The sequence below is a fragment of the Hyla sarda genome, chromosome 2 (genome assembly GCF_029499605.1).
Source record: "Hyla sarda isolate aHylSar1 chromosome 2, aHylSar1.hap1, whole genome shotgun sequence".
In the NCBI taxonomy this organism is placed as follows: Eukaryota; Metazoa; Chordata; class Amphibia; order Anura; family Hylidae; genus Hyla; species Hyla sarda.
The window spans coordinates 494105629-494130533 of NC_079190.1; the positions used below are offsets into that span (position 1 = coordinate 494105629).

Here is a 24905-nt window from a genome sequence, read left to right on the forward strand (position 1 = left end):
CATCACAGCATCATAGTTACATAGTTAGTACGGTCGAAAAAAGACATATGTCCATCAAGTTCAACCAGGGAATTGAAGGGTAGGGGTGTGGCGCGATATTGGGGAAGGGATGGGATTTTGTATTTCTTCATAAGCATTAATGTTATTTTGTTCCAGGAATGTATCTAATCCTATTTTAAAGCTGTAAATTTTTCCTGCTGTGACCAGTTCCTGAGGTAGACTGTTCCATAAGTTCACAGTTCTCATGGCAAAGAAGGCGTGTCGCCCCTTGAGGCTAAACCTTTTCTTCTCCAGACGGAGGGAGTGCCCCCTCGTCCTTTGGGGCAGAGAGGTCCATAGTCTCACTGCTCTTACAGTAAAGAATCTCTGTCTGTGATGATGGTGAAACGTTCTTTCCTCTACACATAGAGGATGCCCCCGTTGTCATAGTTGTCAGCCTAGAGGAGATATGACATACAAATCTTTGGTCAGTTAGAGGTCTCATTACCATAAGAAGTCAGTGAAGTCATCCTGTATCAAGTGTATTATGGCTATAGAGGGTAACAGAAATGAGCAAATCTCAAGAAGTCAATCGAATTGGCCATTGGATGCAGTTCAGACCAAATTAATTTGGCTCCGATTCGAAAGGTCCTCAATTACCATGAAAAGTCAGGTATAACACACACAGAGGTCTCCTAGGACTGTATCCAAGCTCTTTATTGCCAAGGCAGCATATTCCTACACCTAGAATGGTATTACAATTAGTTAGGGTTAGGGAATAGGGGCAAGGAGCATAATTATCTACCCATACTAACTTTAACTTGAGAATAGGGTTAAAGCACATAGGTAAAATAATGTATACAAATCTTTATAACTTTCTGGCACCGGCTGATTTAAAAATTACTTCTATGTAAAAATCTTAATCCTTCCAGTACTTATCAGCTGCTGTATGCTCCAGAGGAAGTTGTGTGGTCCTTTCCAATTTGACCACAGTTCTCTCTGCTGACACATCTGTCCATGTCAGGAACTGTCCAGAGCAGGAGCAAATGCCTGTAGCAAACCTCTCCTGCTACAGACAGTTCCTGACATGGAAAGGGGTGGCAGTAGAGAGCACTGTGATCAGCCTGGAAAGAACTACACAATGTAGTGAGCGCACCTGACCAGTCTGCGTATTTTGCTCCCTGGTCAGGTAAGAGTTACAGTCTTTGACCAATCGGCAGCTAGGAAGAGTTATTTCAGGCCTCCTGAGCCTCTGAGAACTGCTGCTGATTTTACTTCACTTTGATTTTACCGTGCACTCTTGTCTGTCTATGCACACATGTACTTTGTATAGCCATGGCTTATTAGTTTGGTCCTGTTTAGCTTTTACCTCATTCCGTTTCTCTAGTTATTTCTCAGGTTTTATCCTGTCTAGTTTGGTATCTGTATTGGTGACATATTCCTTGTATTTTGGCTTGTGCTCCCACCCGTTTCTGTGTTATCCTGTATCTTGACCTGTGTTCAGATATGTTTTGTATTCCTCCATGTTTGGAGTTTGGTTTTGAGGTTACTCCTGTTTCTCTATGTTTGGAGTTTGGTTTTGAAGTTAAACCTGTTCCTTCTACGGTTAGTTCCGTTCTTGAGCTTTGCTAGTTTTCTAGCTAAGAGTCACTCTCATCTGTGTTCAGACCTGTTAGTTTTGTGCGTTTTTGTATCTATTCTTGTTATCCCGTATTTGCCTATCCTTGACCTATATGTCTGACTTCAGTTTGCCTGCCCATCCCCTGCATTCCTGATAATTCTCACTGTTGTATATTTCCCAGTATCCTGTCTTGTTCATATTCTTATATCTGCCATTAATCTTTCATTAGTTAATAGGCTGTAATCTGTCACTATATACCTGACACTAGGTTTCCATTTTATCTTTTTTTAACTACTTTGCATTCCTGCCGTTATTTAGTATCCTGGTTCCTTGTCTCTGTTTGCTTGTTACCTTTCATATCCTGAATTGTGTCCCCGGCCTCGTACAGTTCCAGTTTATTGTTTTGACCATGACACCCCTGCACTATAGTTAGTGTATGGACTGTCTCCAAGTTGTAGAGCCACTGTTTAGAGTGGTTATGCAAGTAGGCAGGGAAAGGGGTTCTGGGGAAAGCTTAGGGCTCCCTTCTTCCCTTCCCTATATGACATGATGATGGCACACAACTACCTCTGGAGCATACAGCGACTGATAAGTACAAAGGCTTAAGATTTTTATGTAGAAGCAATTTACAGATATGCATAATTTTATGGCAGATTTAAACACTTTTTTTCCCTCTAGAGTACCCCTTTAAGAACCCTTTATCCACCTTCTTCTGATTGCTAGAATAGCTACAACAGTTTTGAACAATTCACCCAAAATGAATACCAAAAATTTTGGGAAATTCAGAAAAAATTTCTAAAGTTCCAAATGAACTTGCTCATCTCCATTGGTTGTAGGAATTAAGAGGCCACATTAGGACCTTGGCCATTGACATCCTGCTTTTATGACTTGACAGTCAACCCCTAGAACTCTGGAGCTTGTCCCTCTGTTACAGTTCTTGTCTCCCCCCCCCCCCAACACCTTTTACTCCAAACCCTAGTTCTTCTCACTCCTCCTCTTGACTTGTCACTCCAGCCATATTTTACCCCTTCTCTGGGCCTCTTTACTCCACTACTTGTTCTTCTCACTCATTCTCTAGGACTTGCCACTCTGCGCCAGTTCTTGTTACTCCTCCTCTATGACCCTTATTCGATCCCTTGTTCTTCTCACTCTTCCTCTACGACTCCTTACTCTACCCCTAGTACTTTTCACACCTCCTCATCGACTCTTCACTCCATACTCCATCCCAGTATATATCCTGACTCCTCATTGTCCCCAGTCATGCTATTAAATTCCCAGAAATAACAGTTGTCTTTACGATAATGTGCCTCATGTTGTTATTTCCTTCTCTTGGTATTATCTGTCTTTATTATTATTATTCCTGCAGGCTGAATTCATACAAATGATTTGACTCTGATTTCTAATTTTCTGCCAGGAAAATGTGGTGTTTCGGGTTTTTATCTCTGAATGTCCCATCCTATCACTTCCACTTCATTGACATTATGATGCAGACATTCTTATTTTTATGGGTTGAGGAGCTTTCTGTGACTTTCCTGCTCTGTTAAAGTCAATATAAATATATATGCAGCAAGTATCTTTGTAGATACTCATATTCACAATGTTGGTGTACATACATCTCCTGTATATAGTGATATGTACTCTGCTGGTATAACCTGGGGATATACTGTATATAATATATATGTACAGCTGGTATAAGTTATATTTCTACTGTATATAGTGATTTGGACCCTGCTGGTATAACCTGGGGATATACTGTATATATGTACAGCTGGTATAAGTTATATATCTCCTGTATATAGTGGTATGGTTCCTGTTGGTATAACCTGGGTATATACTGTATATAATTATATATGCACAGCTGGTATAAGTTATATATCTCCTGTATATAGTGATATGGACCCTGCTGGTATAACCTGGGTATATACTGTATATAATTATATATGTACAGCTGGTATAAGTTATATATCTCCTGTATACAGTGATATGGACCCTGCTGGTATAACCTGGGTATATACTATATATAATATATATGTACAGCTGGTATACGTTATATATCTCCTGTATATAGTGATATGGACCATGCTGGTATAACCTGGGTATATACTGTATATAATTATATATGTACAGCTGGTATAAGTTATATATCTCCAGTATATAGTGATATGGACCCTGCTGTTATAACCTGGGTATATACTGTATATAATTATATATGCACAGCTGGTATAAGTTATATATCTCCTGTATATAGTGATATGGACCCTGCTGGTATAACCTGGGTATCTACTGTATATAATTATATATGTACAGCTGGTATAAGTTATATATCTCCTGTATATAGTCATATGGACCCTGCTGGTATAACCCAGGTATATACTGTATATAATTACATATGTACAGCTGGTATAAGTTATATATCTCCTGTATACAGTTTTTGGACCCTGCTGGTATAACCTTGGTATATACTGTATATCATGATCTATGTATACACATAGGTAACACTGTGTCTTTCTTATCTCCTTATAGATAACCAAAAGAAAGTTCAGGAGCAGGACGACTTCGACATTGACATGGGCGCCCCAGAAACAGAGAAAGCAGCCGTGGCAATACAATCTCAGTTCAGAAAATTTCAAAAGAAGAAGCAGGGTGCAGACGACTCATAGTACCTACCTCTCGCCACTAGGGGAATGAGAAAACAAATTTAAAAAAATTTTATCTGAAAAAAACAAAAAAAAAAAAAAAGAGGATAGAATGATTTATCAGGAAATTCTAAACATATAGGGTGCATGTACAAAGGGTCTAACTATTTATAGTCTATTAGACACAATCACTGAGCGCTTCACTGGAGTATCTTTATCTAGAAACCAAACCGTAACCTCCTATTTTATGTGATGTTATAATAAAACCTGCTGAGATGATACGTGGAAACCTTTCTCTGCTGTGTCTTTTTGGTTGTATATTTTTTTTGTATGGTGTTTATATATATATATTGCATTGCAGGGAACTTGTTGCCGGGCAGTACGGGTGGTACTGCTGTGAGGGACCTAAGCAAAATATGGCCCCATCACCACCAGTGGGGTTCCACCAACCAGCTATTCATGGTGTGGCTATTGGCCCCTATTTTACGAGTAGGTGTGGGCAAACCTGGTTCCCAATATGGTTCCCTTCATGTCACACAAGAGTAAACGTATGGGCCCCAATATGAACCAGCTAGATATAGGCTATGATCATTTTAAGTAGCTTTCCCTGTTTGAGAAGCCTTCCTTAGGTTCCCACGAAATGGCCCAGATTTATCAAACTGTGTGAGAGAAAATATAGAGAGATTTTCCCACAGCAGCCAATCACAGCTCAGGTTTCACTTTACCTCAGCTTGTTAGCTGAGCTGTGATTGGCTGCTGTGGGAAAATCTCTCTATATTTTCTCTCACACAGTTTGATAAATCTGGGCCAATGTGTTTATTAGGGTACAGTATGGAGATTCATGGGCATTAACGGGGTACTCCGCTGGAATACATTTTCTTTTTCAATCAACTGGTGCCAGAAAGTTAAACAGATTTGTAAATCACTTCTATTAAAAAAAATCTTAATCCTTCCAGTACTTTTTAGGGGCTGTATACTAAAGAGAAATCCAAAAAAGAAATGCATTTCCTCTGATGTCCTGACCACAGTGCTCTCTGCTGACCTCTGCTGTTCATTTTAGGAACTGTCCAGAACAGGAGAAAATTCCCCATAGCAAACATATGCTGCTCTGGACAGTTCCTAAAATGGACAGCAGAGGTCAGCAGAGAGCATCAGAGGAAATGCATTTCTTTTTTGGATTTCTATTTAGTATGCAGCCCCTAAAAAGTACTGGAAGGATTAAGATTTTTTTAATAGAAGTAATTTACAAATCTGTTTAACTTTCTGGCACCAGTTGATTTAAAAGAAAAAGTACCCCTTTAATCCTTCCAGTACTTATAAGCTGCTGTATGATCTACAGCAGTGGTCCCCAAACTGTGGCCAGGCATGCTGGGAATTGTAGTTTTGCTACATCTGGAGGGCCACAGTTTGGGGACCACTGATCTACAGGAAGTTCTTTTCTTTTTTAATTTCCTTTCTGTCTGACCACAGTGCTCTCTGCTGACACCTCTGTTCATTTTAGGAACTGTCCAGAGCAGGAGCAATTCTCCAAAGCAAACCTATCCTGCTCTGGACAGTTCCTGAAACGGACAGAGGTGTCAGCAGAGAGCACTGTGGTGAAACAGAAAGGAAATTCAAAAAGAAGAAAATAACTTCCTGTGGATCATACAGCAGCTGATAAGTACTGGAAGGATTAAGATTTTTTTTTAATAGAAGTTATTTACAAATCTGTTTATCTTTCTGGCACCAGTTGATTTCAAAGAAAATGTTTTCCAGTGAAGAACCCAGGGAATTTTTGACTACTGACCCTTTTCCTATGAGGGGACCTGATGTACAAACAGACCATAACAGCAAAGGGACAATACAACTAAAGTGGTCATAGCAGAGTGAAGCCCCCCCATGTTAATGGAGGTGATTAACCCCTCTGACATTAGATTTAAAGGGGACCTCTCATCAAATAAACTTTTGATATATTTTAGATTAATGAATCTTGAATAACTTTCCAATAGCATGTTAATGAAAAATATGCTTCTTTCTATTGTATTTTTCCCGATCAGTCCTGTCAGCAAGCATTTCTGACTCATGCCGGAGTCCTAAACACTCAGAGCTGCCAGCCTGCTTTGTTCACTGCCAAACAGGCTGTGAACAAAGCAGGCTGGCAGCTCGGAGTGTTCTCCTTTGTGAACAAAGCAGACTGGCAGCTCGTAGTGTTTAGGACTCCAGCATGAGTCTGAAATGCTTGCTGCCAGGACTGGTAGGGAGACCCCTAGTGGTCATTTCTTCAAAGTGGAAAATTAAATAGAAAGAAGCATATTTTTTAATAACATGCAATTGTGAAGTTATTCTGCATACATTAATCTATAATATATCAAAAAATTTTTTTGATGAGAGGTACCCTTTAAGTTAACTTATGTAAGGTACATGACTGGTGGGCAATGTCATAATCCTTTTCTACAAAAATTTGTATCTATTATGTATAGGGTCGCCACCTTTCTTGCAAAAATAAAAATAGAAGAAAAAAAATACCGGCAATGCTCATTTGCATAATTAATTATATATGCGTGACATCACAGGATACACATATGCGGGGGAAATTTTATCCTATTCTGACCCCTATAACTTTTTTATTTCTCCTTATACAGGGCTCATTTTTTGCGCCCCGATCTGTAGTTTTTAACAGAACCATTTTGGTTTTGTTGGGACTTTTTGATCACTTTTTTTAAATTAAATTCGGGAGTTGCAATTAGTTACTAACTACAACTCCCAGCATGCCCTGCTACAGCCTGTGGCTCAGCAGCTGCCCCCAAATGGAAACTACAACTCCTAGCATGTTGGACTATATAGTAAAGGTCAGTGATTCCCAACCGGGGGTGCCTCCAGCAGTTGCAAAACTACAAATCCCAGCATGCCCGGACAGCCATTGGCTGTCCGGGCATGCTGGGAGTTGTAGTTTTGCCACAGCTAGAGGTATTCTGGTTAGGAAACACTGGTTTAGGTTATGGTGCAACATTCCAGGAGTTGGAGGATTGGTTGCATAAATACATACAATAAATACAATGGCAGTATTTTTTTTATATAAAAATACCGTCAGGGTGGCCAAAATACCGTCTGTGCCGGTAAAATACCGGCCAGGTGGCAACCCTAATTATGTAACCTACTGATAATAGGTCCTGACTATAAGGCTCATGGGATACAGTCCAGTTTGGCTTTCGCTCATAGACTATGGGGTTGATTTACGAAGACTGGTCCCGGTGGCCTCTTAGGGGTATGTTCACACTACGGATTTGTAGCTGAATCTCCGCTCGTGGAATTCAGCGGATGGAGATTCGGCCTGGCAGCCAGCGGCAGCGGTAGGACCGCGCTGCACTGCGCCGTCACTATTAACGGCTATGCAGTGCTGGCGGACTTCCGTGCAAAGAATGAGCATGTTCTTTCTTTGCATGGAACTATTTCAGCGGCGGACAATTGTCCGCCGCTGAAATTCCGTATTGCGAACGGGTCTCGCGGAAGACCCATTTTGACAGATGCTAACGTTCACTGTGCGGAATTTCACTTGCGGAATTCCGCGGGAATTCCGCAGTGTGAACATACCCTTACTGCACCAAGCATTGCTGTGCCTATCCCACGCTGTGCCTAGCTCGCTGGTGTATATTGTAATACATTGCATACTGGGTTAAAGGGGTACTCTGGTGGAAAATATATATTTTTTAAATCAGTAAAACAGACTTCTATTAAAAAAAATCTTAATCCTTCCAGTACTTTTTAGCAGCTGTATGCTACAAAGGAAATTATTTTCTTTTTGAGTTTCTGTTTTTGTCTTGTCCACAGTGCTCTCTGCTGACATCTCTGTCCATGTCAGGAACTGTCCAGAGCAGCATAGGTTTGCAATGGGGATTTTCTCCTGCATCTGGACAGTTCCTGACATGGACAGAGGTGTCAGCAGAGAGCACTGTGGACAAGACAAAAAAAAAAAAAAATTCAAAAAGAAAATAATTTCCTCTGCAGCATACAGCTGCTAAAAAGTACTGGAAGGATTTTTAAATTTTTTTAATAGAAGTCATTTACAAGTCTGTTTAACTTTCTGGCACCAGTTGATTTAAAAAAAAAAAAAAATGTTTTCCACCAGAGTACCCCTTTAAGCCGCACACCTTTTTACATAAGGTCACACCCACTTATTGAAAACTGCCGCGGCTGGTGTAAAATGGGAAAAAGTAAGTAGTTATAGTCCCTAAGAAAAATCTCTATTGTGGTCATAGTTGGCTTTGTGGCTGGGTAATGCTGTGAGTGCTGACAACTGTTGTAACTGGTGGTCTGCACAACTGAAAGGTGTCCTTGACCTTGGGGTACACTTGGGTGAGGTATCTAGGGGTGTACCCGTGGCCGTGAGTGCAAAAGCAATACTCCAGACATGCAGATAACGTGCAAACAGGGGTAATTGAAGTTGACTGTGCACAACCAGACAATATATTGCAGTACTTTGGATGGATGCTTGGAAATTGGTAGAAGTCATACTGACAAGAAAGTCTCGAAATATGCTAAAAGCATGTAAATGGCCACTGTAATTAGGAGAAATGTCTGACATGTCCTAGTGGTGGTGTTAGGAGTTTTGAGGCCTCTACCAATCAGGAGAACAAGCCGTGAGAAATTTGCACTCAGCACGTTTTCTCCCTGTTCCATGTAATGTGATTGAGACAAACTCACCATGTAAGTCTATATGAGTGCCTCGATCACGTGACAAAGGCAGGGAGAGGAGTGCGCCGCAGCGTGGTCTTCTCCTGGTTTGTTCTCGTGATTGGCAAAGCTCTGAACACTAAAATCCTGCCTATCAATACTTTTGACACGTGAAAGAACATGTGAAAAGTTTTTCCTAATGACAGGTACTCCGAGGTCTTGCTAATGGTAATAGATCCAGATGTAGATCATTCTCTACGAAGAAGTTCCTACACTGGTAGACTATCTGTGTTGCAGATATACTGGAGAAGCCCTGTACTGGTATTATGGTTTCCTATGGCAGGGTGTAAGATACAGACTTTCATGATGTGTAAGCCACAAGGCACTGGTAGCCCTCGAAGAGTTAAGTGATTGCAGAAGAGTACTTGCCCAGCTATTCCTTATTCTGTCTTAAAGTCCTCAGGCCGTCTAATATAATAATAAAGTTTTTTACTTACCTTCCGTTGCTCGCTTGAAGCTTCAGTATCGGCGCACCCTGTCCAGAGCCGGTAACTTTGCTTTTGCCTGAGTTGCAGAGACATATGGGGGGAGATTTATCAAAACCTGTCTAGAGCAAAAGTTGCTGAGTTGCCCATAGCAACCAATCAGATCACTTCTTTCATTTTGCAGAAGTCTTTTCAAAAATTAAGGAACAACAAAAAAAGTGGTCTCAAATGGCTGGAGGTGCTCAGCCCCAAATGCGGTTGCGCATTTATACTGGGGGAGCAGATCCTGCCCTTGTAGTCGGTTGCTAGGGGCGATCCCCAGCATAAAAATGCATACAATGGAGGATGCCTGCAGCGGACTACAAGTGCCACAATAGAATCCTACACCAGATAAATGGTGTGGATGTGTAACAATTAGAATACAATACAGGAATATGGGTGTAATACTGTGGTGGATGTATACAGTGACATTGGCTATCCCTCATGACTGATGTTAAAATTGAGACATTCGCCAGTGTATCCTTATATGAAGGACACACCAGAGCCCGCACACCAACGCCAAGGTTTCTCAAATGGCACGGGACCTAACGCTAATCCTACCTGTGCGTGATAAGCAAAACAGGGGCCAGTGGGCAATTACGGCAGCATTAGGCCGACTCACAGCGTCCTCCCAGGTACCCTCCAGCGTGACTGAGCACATATACAATGGGAGGGGGGAGGCAGACTGCAAGCCCCACCTGAGTTGGCTGATATGGGTGCCTGGCCTCACAGGTGCTACCCTAATGCTGCCTGTTGGTGTGCGGGCTCTGGTGTGTCCTTCATATATGGATATACTGGCGAATGTCTCAATTTTAACATCAGTGTTGAGGGATAGCCAATGTCACTGTATACATCTACCATAGTAGTGCACCCATATTCCTGTATTGTATTATTCAAAATTGAAAGAAGCAATATGATTGGTTGCTATGGGCAACTCAGCAACTTTTTCTCTGGACAGGTTTTAATAAATCTCTCCCCGTTGTGTCTGTTTCCTCATCTAAATCAGACTAGACTCTAACTGCTTCCAGTCATCTAGGGAGCAGGGGCTGGACTTCTACATAGAAACTAGTTGGAGATAAGTCATGTGACCAAAGATCCAAGCATCTTTACACATGTGTAATCTATCAGTGGCAGCAGTAAAAAGCAAAATGTTGACCCTTGCACTTTCTTAATATTACAGTGTATGCAGAGGTAGCAATGTGACCAAACCATTTATGTTTGTTTGCCAAAGCTCGGATTAAAGACTTAGACACTTAAAGAACTCCTTAGCCACACGGCAACTATATACTTCAGTACTTTTGATATGGTACCAGAACACTGCAATACAATCTAATATACTGATCCCTCTTTCTTCCACCTCTTGACTTTAGGAGTTGGGCCAAGGCAACTTTTCTCAAAGTGTACTTCATTATTGTTACTGTGTGCAATGTAAGGGAATCTCTGCTCCCATACATACTGTTCATGCCACCCTACTGTCATATAATACTCCAGAGCTGTACTCAATATTCTGCTGGTGAGGTCACTGTGTATATACATTACATTACTTATCCTGTACTGATCCTGAGTTATATCCCATATTATACTCCAGAGCTGTACTCACTATTCTGCTGGTGAGGTCATTGTGCACATACATTACATTACTTATCCTGTACTGATCCTGAGTTATATCCTGTATTATACTCCAGAGCTGTACTCACTATTCTGCTGGTGAGGTCACTGTGTATATACATTACATTACTTATCCTGTACTTATCCTGAGTTATATCCGGTATTATACTCCAGAGCTGCACTCACTATTCTGCTGGTGAGGTCACTGTGTACATACATTACATTACATTACTTATCCTGTACTGATCCTGAGTTATATCCTGTATTACACTCCAGAGCTGTACTCACTATTCCGCTGGTGAGGTCACTGTGTACATACATTACATTACTTATCCTGTACTGATCCTGAGTTATATCCTGTATTATACTCCAGAGCTGCACTCACTATTCTGCTGGTGAGGTCATTGTGCACATACATTACATTACTTATCCTGTACTGATCCTGAGTTATATCCTGTATTATACTCCAGAGCTGCACTCACTATTCTGCTGGTGAGGTCATTGTGCACATACATTACATTACTTATCCTGTACTGATCCTGAGTTATATCCTGTATTATACTCCAGAGCTGTACTCACTATTCTGCTGGTGAGGTCACTGTGTACATACATTACATTACATTACTTATCCTGTACTTATCCTGAGTTATATCCGGTATTATACTCCAGAGCTGCACTCACTATTCTGCTGGTGAGGTCACTGTGTACATACATTACATTACATTACTTATCCTGTACTGATCCTGAGTTATATCCTGTATTATATTCCAGAGCTGTACTCACTATTCTGCTGGTGAGGTCACTGTGTACATACATTACATTACTTATCCTGTACTGATCCTGAGTTCTATCCTGTAATATACTCCAGAGCTGTACTCACTATTCTGCTGGTGAGGTCACTGTGTACATACATTTCATTACTTATCCTGTACTTATCCTGAGTTATATCCTGTATTATACTCCAGAGCTGTACTCACTATTCTGCTGGTGAGACCACTGTGTACATACATTACATTACTTATCCTGTACTTATCCTGAGTTATATCCTGTATTATACTCCAGAGCTGTACTCACTATTCTGCTGCTTTTATTGTATCCTATAAGAATTCCTATTACCCCCGGCATCTGTTGGGTGGACGTGCAGTGAATGTTATTTGTGCCGTCACTATATCCGGCGCGGCTTTGCCCCAGGTCCTGGTAAAATGAATGAAAGATTGAAGCGACGTTAGAACATATTGTATTTGCTGGTGGCTGGAGTCCAGGAGCTATTTCTGTCCTCATGTTAACTCGGAGGCTGAGCCGCCCGGCAAATTTTAAATGAGTTTTTACTTGTAAAACCAGCGGAATATAATCTCACCGTCAGCTCGCCGTCCTGTCGCACTGGAGCATTCTTCCCTAGCGATAACGCCGTGATCCTGTTTTGGGCTTAAACTCATTCTCTATGGAGGTTTACTCTCCTTTCATCAGCCTCTGACTTCTTTCATTTATAGAACTATTAAAGGGGACATGTCACAATATTTTTCTGTATAAAACAAACACAGGAAAGTGCAAATCAGTGGCGGATCCAGAGTCTAGTCTCGGGAGGGGCACTATTAAGAGTATTTTGTGCTGGCGGACAGAAAATAAGGTGTTTCTTAAGCAAATTACAATATTATTAAATGTATCTTACTGTCCTAACCTTGTGTAAGACTCTTAGGCCATGTTCACACGTCAGAATTTCCAATACGGAATTCGGCACAGAAATTCCGCTGCAGCAGAGTCCCATTGAATTCAACAGGATTCTGCTGCTCTGTGCACACTGCAGAATATCCATGCCAGATGTTTCCATCACGAAACATCAGTTTTCTGTATCTGCAGAAATAATGAACACGTTCATTCTTTCTGCAGACACCGCACGGAATGCATAGCCGTTTATGAGCCGTCACAGAGATTTTCCGTGCGGACATTCCGTAGTGTGAACATGGCCTTACATTACAAACAGATATGTTTAAACAGATATATCAATATTACAAAGATCATAACACATTTTAATTTCTTAAGGACGCAGGGCGTACCTGTACGCCCTGCGCCCAGTCCCAGTCTATAACGCGGGGTCACACCGTGACCCCATGTCATAGCGGGTGGGTCTTGGCGATTAATGAAATGCGGGACCCTGGGCTAATAGTATGCGGCACCGATTGTTGTTCCACATGCTATTAACCCTTTAGATGTGGTGTTCAAAGTTGATCGCTTCGTCTAAAGTAACAAAAATACACTCCCGGCAGCTCAGTAGGGCTAATCATCCCGATCAGCCCGACTGAGCTGCCAGGAGTGTATTTTTGTTACTTTAGACGCAGCGAACAATTTTGAATGCCACATCTCAAGGGTTAATAGCATGCAGCACTACGATCGGTGCCGCATTCTATTAGCCCAGGGTCTCGCATTTCTTTAATCGCCGAGACCGACCCACTGTGCGGTGAAATAGCGATGTCCCGATCAGCTAGAACGTGAGCAGAGGGTCCGTTACCTGCCTCCGGCGTGTCCGATTGGCCATTGATTGTTCCAAGCCTGAAATCCAGGCGTGAGCAATCGACCGCCGATAACACTGGTCATTGCCATGTTAATGCATGGCAGTGATCTGTGTTAAAGATCAGTGTGAGCAGTGTTATAGCCACTAGAGGGAGCTATAACATTGCAAAAAAAAGTGTGAAAAAAGTTAATAAAGTTCATTTCACCCCTTCCCTAATAAAAGTGAGAATCACCCCCCTTTTCCCATTTAAAAAAAAAAAGTGTAAATAAAAATAAAAATAGGGGAGCGGTCCTTAATGCAGGGAGGAGCTTGATGCGGAAGGTGTAGGAGCGTGAGGGAACCATGGCGCGCGTGGAAAACTTTTCTACTCCGCTGATATCCTAATATGCTATAGGATCAAAGACGAACCTTTGCAGCCGACTATACTACTAAAAAAAAAAAAAATTCCCCGGCGAAACTCTGTAAGGTACGGCCTTTACTTACCACTGAGTGAATCAGCTGGCCTTTCCCCGGCACGGAATTGTGTGTGGAGCACTCGAAATATCGCGAGCGCCGGTGGAAGACTACAGTTACGTAACCGGCTGAATGAGGAAGCCGGCGCGAAAGGCAGAACACGTGACCGGAGCCCTGTGAAACCGCACGGCTGGGCGTGCGGAGGAAGCAGTGTCTGTGCCAGAGCTGCGTGCGCCCGGGGACAGAGGGGACGGTCAGCGCTATCTGCCTTGGTCCACGCTATACAGGGGACGGGCTGCGCTAAATGCACTGGACGGCCGTAACCACCTAGCTGGAGTCCTTCTGGAGTTCCTACAAACCTGTGCCCAGGATAAGGGAAACGTCGCCGGGGATTATCGTATAAAGGTTGGACATTGCTTATTTTTCTTCAGTATTATAAGTACTGTACGGTCAATGGGTTTACCCTTGGTCTTTAATAACTCCATCAGTTTAAACTGTCCAACCATACATACAGGTCCCGGCATTACTGGCCCAATATTTATACTATTATTGCTTGGGTCAGTGATCTAGGTACAGCATTATTATTTTTTGCCATTGGTGCCGGGCCCAGTGATTGGTGGAGTATACCACAGGTGGGAATATGGCTGCTGCAAATAAAAGGAGGGCTAAGGCCCTAGCTGCCCAAGAGGCCGAATTACTGGAACATGGAGGACCAATGGAGGGGGAAGATGACTGTAGTCTAAAATCTGCCTTGGATCTTCCCACCCCTGCTATGGAAGTTAACAGACTTGATAAATATGCATACAAACAAAACGTATCAGCTAAGTCTGGGGAAATATCTATATCAGGGGGTTCGGATCAAGAGGATCCTAATGAGGAACTCCCTATTGGCAATGTTAACCATATCCCTGCTGGGAATATACAGATTATGGAAAGAATGGATGAAGCTGTTGGAGCAGTTATGCAAACCCCTGAGCCCTCTTTAAGAGACATATTTTTGGCTATTCATGGTCTTTCTACACAGGTTGGACATCTCCAACAAGACATTTCTTTAATACGCAATGACATATCAAAGATTTCCACTCGAGTATCTCAGGCTGTACAGAGGATAAGCAAGATGGAGGATTTGGCAGCGGAATCTAACAAAACGTCGGTAAAATCTTGTAAATATATCTTATTAATGTCTGCAAAAATTGATGATATGGAAAATCGCATGAGACGAAATAACATACGGTTTTTAGGATTTCCGGAAACGTCCGAGGGAAATGACACTATACGATTTATTGAAACATGGCTTATTCAGCAATTTGGCAAAGAACAGCTATCTGGGGTATTTGCGGTCGGGCGGGCCCATCGAATACCATCTAGACCACTACCACCTGGCCGCCCCCCCCCCCCCCCTCGCCCCATATTAGCAAAAATTTTCCATTACAAAGACAAAGAATTTATTTTGCGAAAAGCAAGAGACTGTTCAAATCTACAATATAACGGTGTCCGAATTTCACTATATCAGACGACGGAGTACTTTTTTAGACGTTAAGAAGAGACTTCGCCAATTCTCCATATTGTATGCTATGTTATATCCTGCAAGATTAAGGGGGGTTGCCCTAGGTTCTACAATATTTTTTGAGAATGTACATGAGGCCAATGAGAGGCTGGATTTAAACCAGTCTAAATTGCAGTCACTGGACCCGAAAGAGCATATAGGGTAAAAATTTTAATGTTTCCTCTTTTTTTTTTTTTGTAGGAAAGTTGTGTGTATATTGATTATATTTGAGCAATACGCGCCACAATAGGGTATCTCTGGCACTTGATCACCGGGTATCAGGTAGTCGGATTGGATATTTCCCACTCTCCAGGACCGGAAAGTAAAAGGAAGACAGGGGGGGGGGGTGTTTTAATAGAATGTATTTTGATAAACTGAATATTTGTTTGCTATGAGTAAGGGAGACACCTCAGATGGAAGTTTTTTTTCTTTTTTTAATTATAATTTTGTTTTTTAGGAGAAGAGAATATCGCGACTATGTCCTAAATGGCAGTACTAGTGGGTAGCTGGAACGTCAGGGGAACATTGGATGAGACTAAAAGGGAGGCGGTGACTCAGTATATGCTAAAATCTCGAATAAATGTAATGTGTTTGCCAGAAACACATTTCACTAAAGAGCGAGTTCATCTATTTCAAAGACCTTGGTTGCAAATAGCGCTGCACTCAACTTATACCAACTTGTCAAGAGCTGTGAGTATTCTGATTCACCACTCCCTTTCATTTAGATTAATTGATGATCAATAATACATTGATGATTATGGTAGATATGTGGGTATGATGTGCATGGTTTACACTACTAAGGTGTTGATATTTGCGGTGTATATTCCTCCTCCATATTCCCCTGGCGTATTAAAAAAAATATTATCTATATGTATGTTATATCCAGATATACCACTACTAGGGATAGGAGATTTCAACAATGTATTAGATGAAAATCTTGATCGATGTGCAGTTAATAAATGGGGAGAAGGGCCTAAAATAACTCAATTTGGCACCTTGATTGCAGAGGTGGGGTTAAGAGATCTATGGAGGTATAAATATCCTTAAAGGGGTATTCCGCCCCTAGACATCTTATCCCCTATCCAAAGGATAGGGGAAAAGATGTCAAATCGCCGCGGTCCCGCTGCTGGGGACCCCCCGGGATCCCCGCTGCGGCACCGCGCTATCATTACAGCACAGAGTGAGTTCGCTCTGTGAGTAATGACGGGCGATACGGGGGATGGAGCAGCGTGACGTCATGGCGCCGCCCCTCGTGACATCACGGCCCGTCCCCTTAATGCAAGTCTGTGGGAGGGGGCGTGACGGTCGCCACGCCACCTCCCATAGACTTGTATTGAATGGGGCGGGCAGTGACATCACGAGGGGTGGAGCCGTGACGTAACGATGCTCCGGCCCCTGTACCGCCCATCATTACGTGCAGAGCGAACTCGCTCTGTGCTGTAATGATGGCGGGGTGCCGCAGCGGGGATCCCAGGGGTCCCCAGCAGCGGCACCGCGGTGATCTGACATCTTATCCCCTATCCTTTGGATAGGGGATAAGATGTCTAGGGGCGGAATACCCCTTTAAAGTGAGGCATTTTTCTTGCTGCTCAGCTACGTATTTGTCACTGTCCCGTATTGATCTTGCGCTGGGGAATGGTCCGATGTACTCTTTAGTCAAACAAATTTCATATGAAACCAGGACTATATGGGACCACTCCCCGATGCACATCAAGCTTAATTTTCAATCACGTAGTGGTAAACAAACATTGTGGAGGATGAATCCATACTGGTTGTCCACTCTGGGAGATAAGGAGAAATTTAAAGATCAATGAAAGGAATTTTTTTAATTTAATGAAAAAACGAGTACAATTACGAATGTCTTGGAAACTATGAAGGCTTTCTTGCGGGGTATTTTTATAGAATATATCTCTCAAGAAAAATGTCAAAGAAATGTCTACAGTGATAAGTTACATGATGCGGTAAGGAGAATTGAATTCGAGTTTATACAAAATCCCTCAGAAAATTTATCAAAAGAACTAGCTCTCACACAAAGGGAGGTTAGGCTGCACCTTATGGAAAGTGCTAACCATAGTAAAATGTCTAAAAAACTAAATTTCTTTGCAGAGGGAGATTCAGTAGGCCAAATGTTGGCCAGCATGACTAAGGCACAAGATCCCCCCTCGGCTATCCCTTCTTTGATAGACGAGGGGGGCAAAGTAGAGGAGAGTGATGAGGGAATACTTGAAATTTTGAAAGGATTCTATTCAAAACTATATACAAATGAGGTATCCACCTCGAACGATAAGTTTGAATTCCTTAATCAAATAACCTTACCAAAATTAAATAACATAGATAGGGATTTTTTAGAAGCAGAGCTTAGGCTAGAGGAATTGGAGGATGCGGTGAACTCATCCCCCAATAATAAAGCCCCAGGGGCTGACGGTTTACCAGGAGAAGTTTATAAGGAATATGGGGATCTGCTTCTTCCGAAACTTTTAGATTTGTTTAATGTATCTTTAAAAAATGGCTCTCTACCCCCCTCAATGAGGGAAGCAATTATAGTGGTCATTCCTAAAAAGGACCCTCAATTTCCAGAATCATATAGACCAATATTGCTGTTATGTAATGACGTTAAAATTTTAGCAAAACTTTTGGCAAATAGACTCAATAAAATTATATCTAAGATTATTTATCAGGACCAAACAGGTTTCATTCCCTCCAGGTCCACTTCCTTGAATATTCGGCACTTGTATTTAAGTTTACAGATCCCCTCGGACTCTCCCAGGGATAGGGCCATTTTTACGTTAGATGCGCAAAAGGCATTTGACTCAGTGGAATGGCCCTATCTCTGGGCGACTCTGAGGGAGTTCGGGTTTGGCCCGAGATTTATTTCTTGGGTGCAATTACTATATTCCGATCCAAAGGCTTGTATAAAGGCGAATGGCGGTCTGTCAACTAGTTTCTCCCTGGCTCGGGGTACCAGGCAGGGGTGCCCTCTGTCCCCTCTGCTGTTCGCTATTGCTGTCGAACCTCTGGCTGCACATGTTAGGGAAGCGGAGGGGATAGAGGGCCTTAGGTATGGATCATCCGAAAATAGAATTTCTTTATATGCAGATGATGCTCTACTATTCTTAAATGATACAGATCAATCTTTGAAAACTGCAGTAAATTTATTTAAAAAGTTTGGAGAAATCTCAGGAGTGTGCATCAATTGGGAGAAATCCTTCTTGATGCTACTGGATCGCCCCCCGTCTGATATTTATGTAAATGAGAACTTATCTATAAAAAGTGTTACACAACTTAAATATTTGGGGATTGAAATTACAAGAGAAATCTCAGAGTTTTAAGCCCTAAACCTGAACCCTTTATTAGGGAAATTTAAAAATAAATGTCGGGCATGGGCTAAACTACCTATCTCAGTAGTGGGGAGAGTTAATCTCATAAAAATGATCTATATGACCCAGCTTTTGTACTTGTTAAATAACTCCCCCATTTGGCTTCCATTCAATGTCTTCCAAAAAAAAAATACCCAATTTAGAGAACTAATATGGTACGGTAGGAAACCCAAAATTAAGTTATCTAATTTACAAAGACCAAAAAAAGCCGGAGGACTTGCATTGCCTAACCCCTGGCTCTATTACCTAGCAGCACAGTGTCAATACATGAGACATTGGAGTGAAGTCCGATTTGTTAGTAATGTAGATGAATTAATTCTTACCCATTTATATAAACCACCGTTAATTGGTCTCCTGGAAAATCGAGACATTTTGGGGGGAAAACATTTAAAAAAAATTCCAACTTTGGTTATGATTAGTGTTGAGCGGCATAGGCCATATTCGAATTCGCGAATATTCGCGAATATATGGACGAATATTCGTCATATATTCGCGAATATTCGCATATTCGTTACATTCTCGTTTTATTTTCGCGTATGCGAAAATACGCGCATGCGAAAATTAGCATATGTGGAAATTCGCATATGCGAAACTTAGCATATGCGAATTTTCGTATATGCGAATTTTCGCACGCCAGTCTCACACAGTAGTATTACAGCCTTCTTTACACCACACAAGCTGGAAGCAGAGAGGGGTGATCACTGTGATGTGTACTGTGAAGAAAAAAAAAAAAAAAAAAAAAAACGAATATTCGTAATTACGAATATATAGCGCTATATTCGCGAAATTCGCGAATTCGCGAATATGCGATATTCGCGAATAATATTCGAATTGCGAATATTCGCGAGCAACACTAGTTATGATGTCTAAGGTTTTGGATAAAATTAAGCAGATGAAGAGATTGGGTAGTATTCATACATTTACTCCAGTATGGGGAAACCCAGTAGAGTTGGCTAAACTTCAGGGTTTCGAAAAATGGAAAAAAGCTGGGGTGGTATGGGTAAGGGATTTGTATAAAGATGGGAGATTTAGGTCCTTCTTAGAATTTAGGGAAGATTTTTATCAATATTTTTTCAATATTTGCAATTAAGGCACGCCGTTGCAGCACAAAATAAGATTGTTCCTTTAGAAGTAAGAGCGGAACCAGTGTTGGATGTAATTTTCACTCAGGAACAAGGGGTAGGGAAGGTATCTAAGATATACGCTTTACTAATAGAGGATTTTTTTTTTAAAGAGCTTCAGGTACCAGCTTTTGAGAAATGGAAAGAGGAGGCAGAGGTAGATGAAGGGCAATGGGACTCAATCTTGGCTGCGGTCCCAGACCAATCACTAGGTGAGGGAGCTAGACTCTCGCAGATTTATTTATTGTACAGAGTATATCAGACGCCCAAATTTCTTTTTAAAATTGGGTATAGAGATGACCCTAGGTGCTAGATGTCATTATGAGGAGGCGGATCTTAACCATATGCTATGGCAGTGTGAGTATGTGTCTGCTTTCATGGGACAAAGTGCTGAAATTTATGCAAGAGGAATTTCATATTTCGATACCTATGGAAAAACGAATTTGTATATTGGGTTTTGTAAAAACATTGTTTACTGATGAGAATCTGAAAACTATGGTGGGGAGGGTGTTATATATAGCTAGAAAACAAATAGCCCAACAATGGAAAGATCCCAATATAAAAGTCTAAGGGGGGTCAGATCGGGAGACCTTGGGGGCCATTCAACTGGCCCCCGACGACCAATCCACTTTCCAGGAAACTGTTCATCTGGGAATGCTCGGACCTGACACCCATAATGTTGTGGTCACCATCTTGCTGGAAAAACTCAGGGAACGTGCCAGCTTCAGTGCATAAAGAGGGAAACACATCAAGTGGATTGGTCGTCGTGGGCCAGTTGAATGGCCCTCAAGGTCTCCCGATCTGACCTCCTTAGACTTTTATCTTTGGGGTCATCTGAAGGCAATTGTCTATGCTGTGAAGATACGAGATGTGCAGCACCTGAAACTACGGATACTGGAAGCCTGTGCTAGCATTTCTCCTGCGGTGTATATACTAGTATATAGCAGTGTATACGTATACTGGAAGCCTGTGCCAGCATTTCTCCTGCGGTGTATATAGTAGTATATAGCAGTGTATATGGATACTGGAAGCCTGTGCTAGCATTTCTCCTGCGGTGTATATAGTAGTATATAGCAGTGTATACGGATACTGGAAGCCTGTGCTAGCATTTCTCCTGCGGTGTATATAGTAGTATATAGCAGTGTATACGGATACTGGAAGCCTGTGCTAGCATTTCTCCTGCGGTGTATATAGTAGTATATAGCAGTGTATACGGATACTGGAAGCCTGTGCTAGCATTTCTACTGCGGTGTATATAGTAGTATATAGCAGTGTATACGGATACTGGAAGCCTGTGCTAGCATTTCTCCTGCGGTGTATATAGTAGTATATAGCAGTGTATATGGATACTGGAAGCCTGTGCTAGCATTTCTCCTGCGGTGTATATAGTAGTATATAGCAGTGTATACGGATACTGGAAGCCTGTGCTAGCATTTCTCCTGCGGTGTATATAGTAGTATATAGCAGTATATAGAGAAGAGGGTTGCATTGACAATCCAACACAATGGGCAGCACATTGAACACATTTTATAAGTGGTCAGAAACTTGTAAATAACTCATGAAAGAATAAAGTTACGTTAAAACCAAGCACATCATTGTTTTTCTTGTGAAATTCCCAATAAGTTTGATGTGTCACGTGACCCTCTTCCTATTGAAAAAACAAAAGTCGGATTCAAAATGGCCGACTTCAAAATGGCCGCCATGGTCACCACGCATCTTGAAAAGTTTCCCCCCTCACCTATACTAATGTGCCACAAACAGGACGTTAATATCACCAACCATTCCCATTGTATTAAGGTGCATCCATAGAAATGGCCCACTCTGTATATCAATAGAATATATACGTTTTATGAGTAATAGTGACTCCGTCCCTTCTCTTGTGAAATTATAGGCATTGGAGTGCACATTGGGCCATATATTTATATAATGTAAAGCATTTGCAGTTATGTACTGTATTGGAATAATTGTTTTGAATTGCCCATGGTAGTGTATTTACTTGAAAAACATGTAAATAAGCCTAAATGTTCCACATAGTGATGGAAAGATTTCCCCCTAGACCAGTGTTTCCCAACCAGTGTGCCTCCAGCTGTTGCAAAACTACAACTCCCAGCATGCCCGGACAGCCGACGGCTGTCCAGGCATGCTGGGAGTTGTAGTTTTGCAACAGCTGGAGGCACGCTGGTTGGGAAACACCGTTCTTGACAATATAAATATGAAGCATCTTATAGGTATCGGATGATTAGATTCATTCTTTATTGCTGCGTCTGAGAATTCCCCGCGATGCTCTCGTCTGCCATCAGACGCTTCCTGCCATATGATGCATGGAGTATACACATTACTGATGGTGTCATTACCGAGGCCGAGATACACAATAACTTTTTAGGGCGCTCCGTTCCGGCTCAATTCAATTTTTTTTTTATCTGTAACCTAGGTGCAATAAAAAATGATTAGGATGACGTCTCTCGGCACGTCGCCATGGCAACTGCTCTGTTATATTATATGAAATCCGGAAAACACTGGGATTTATGCATTCATACTGACGAGCGTATTCCCAAAAAACTTATACCAATAAATACGTTCCTGAATCACCGATTCCATCAGTTCCTGCTGAGGGAAAATCAATATGGCGGCTATTAGGGTTCCTATAGGTGTCATCACCCAGCTCTCCCGGCGCCCTAAACAGCAGATGTACAGGAAAACCTTTAGGCCTGATTTCTGATAAGGCCTCATTCACACGGCCGAATCCGGCGGAAAAGTTTTATTGGAAAATTCCGTTGCAGCAGAGTCCCATTGTTTTCAATGGGATTCTGCTGTACCCTGCATATGGCGGAATTTCTGCGGCGTGACGGCGCATTTCTTAGCGTTACTAGCGCCAGCCTGTTCTGCCGGCAGGTTATTGCGCCGTGTGAACCTTCTTTACTGTGGGTCTGATGGGATGAACAGCTGGGATCAGAGTTATCTCCAATTGCAGCTGATGGTGCAGACTCTTAAATGGTCTCTGCCGTCTCAAACAACTTTGTTCCATGTGATAGCCCATGTGATTCCAAACATATAGTAAATAGATCACTTCATTGACCAAAAAAAATTGTTCTAAAGTCTTGGCCACTAGGTGTCTCCCCTGCAATCAGTTGACCACTGCCTGTTGTCAGGGGATTTCTGTCCTTAGTAACAGTCAGTTCAGGATGAAACACAGGAAGTTGGGGTGTGGTTTAGCATGTGCTATGCACAGAAGAAGAAGAGAGTCTCACAAAGTCTGGGCTATGTACCTCAAAGATAAATTATGGTTTCCACTGTCATTTCTAACCACCCATATACATAACAGGGCAGCTGTCTCTTATGTATATAGCAATGTATCTACTGTTGTATCTCCATGGTGCTGCAGAGTAATCTCCGACTCCCCCCTCCCTTTAGCTTCTCAGCAGAAGCAGCTGGTTTAACCCCTTCATTGCTGCAGCTGCTTCTTCATTTCTACTCACACAGCCCAATATAAAAACCCTTCTCCCCTCCCCATGCCACGTATAGTAGTGTACTGTAAATCATCCTCTAGAAGCCTGTCCAGTCCGGTGCATTTCACAAGCACTATGGTATAGCATAGCAGTGGGGACTGAATGTTGTGCTGTCATTGGCTAGACAACTAAGGGAGGAAGTGCCTATGTGCGCACTACTAGTAAACAGCCCAGCCCTGGTCCTGCTCCCTGAAATGGAGAGAATGAGAAATAGTTGTCCACCATACAGGGGCCTCACAAGGGCTCAGTAACAGCAGTGAGTCCAAAAATTACATAATCACTACTCTGAAGGGTTAATCAAACATAACCGGGCAGGTTTGCAGGTTTTTAAAAATATTTTGAAACAAAAGGTAAATTTTAATCTTAAGTTATGGCCTATGTGTTGTCTCCCAGAGGTGTCATCCATGAAGGGGACCCCGATAACTGAGAAACCACTGAAATCAAAGGCTTCACTGAAGGAGACAACTGAATGACTTATATAACAGGATACATCTTAGGGGGAAACACCCTCAAAGTACATTGCTTAACATGACCACTAATTATAATGAGATGAAGTAACACCAATTAGTGGTTCCCTGTAAAATACATAAAATGGCCGCATAGTATAGGGGAACAGACCGCAGTTTTGCTTCCTTCATGGCAAAACAAACAGAAAGGAAACCAGGAAAATATTAAACATATTAAAGCCACCAACTAGAAATCTCCACCCGAATTCAACTCTTACTTTACTTCCTGCATCAACGATCTATATATCTATCTCTATAATATCTATCTCTATAATATCTAGTCCCATATGGGACCTCCTTAGTACAGAACTTTCTACAAGGTGCTGGAAACATTCCTCAGAGATTTCACTCCATAAGGACATGATGACATCACACAGTTCTTCCCTATGGACATGATGACATCACACAGTTCCTCCATATGGACATGATGACATCACACAGTTCTTCCCTATGGACATGATGACATCACACAGTTCCTCCATATGGACATGATGACATCACACAGTTCCTCCATATGGACATGATGACATCACACAGTTCCCCCATATGGACACGATGACATCACACGGCTCCTCCATATGGACATGATGACATCACACAGTTCCCCCATATGGACACGATGACATCACACGGCTCCTCCATATGGACATGATGACATCACACAGTTCTTCAATATGGACATGATGACATCACACAGTTCCTCCATATAGACATGATGACATCACACAGTGCCTCCATATAGACATGATGACATCACACAGTTCTTCCATATAGACATGATGACATCACAGAGTTCCTCCATATGGACATGATGACATCACACAGTTCCTCCATATGGACATGATGACATCACACAGTTCCTCCATATG

The 24905-nt window shown here is 41.9% G+C and overlaps 1 protein-coding gene across 1 annotated transcript in view; it reads left to right on the forward strand.

Moving 5' to 3' along the window:
* PCP4 (Purkinje cell protein 4) overlaps positions 1-4525 on the forward strand; it is an 88747-nt gene extending 84222 nt beyond the window's left edge. The window contains exon 3 of the mRNA XM_056560908.1: positions 4124-4525. Within this exon, the coding sequence (XP_056416883.1) occupies positions 4124-4260 (137 nt within the window). The 3' untranslated portion in view covers positions 4261-4525. The remainder of the gene's footprint in view (positions 1-4123) is intronic.
* Positions 4526-24905: the final 20380 nt, after the last annotated feature.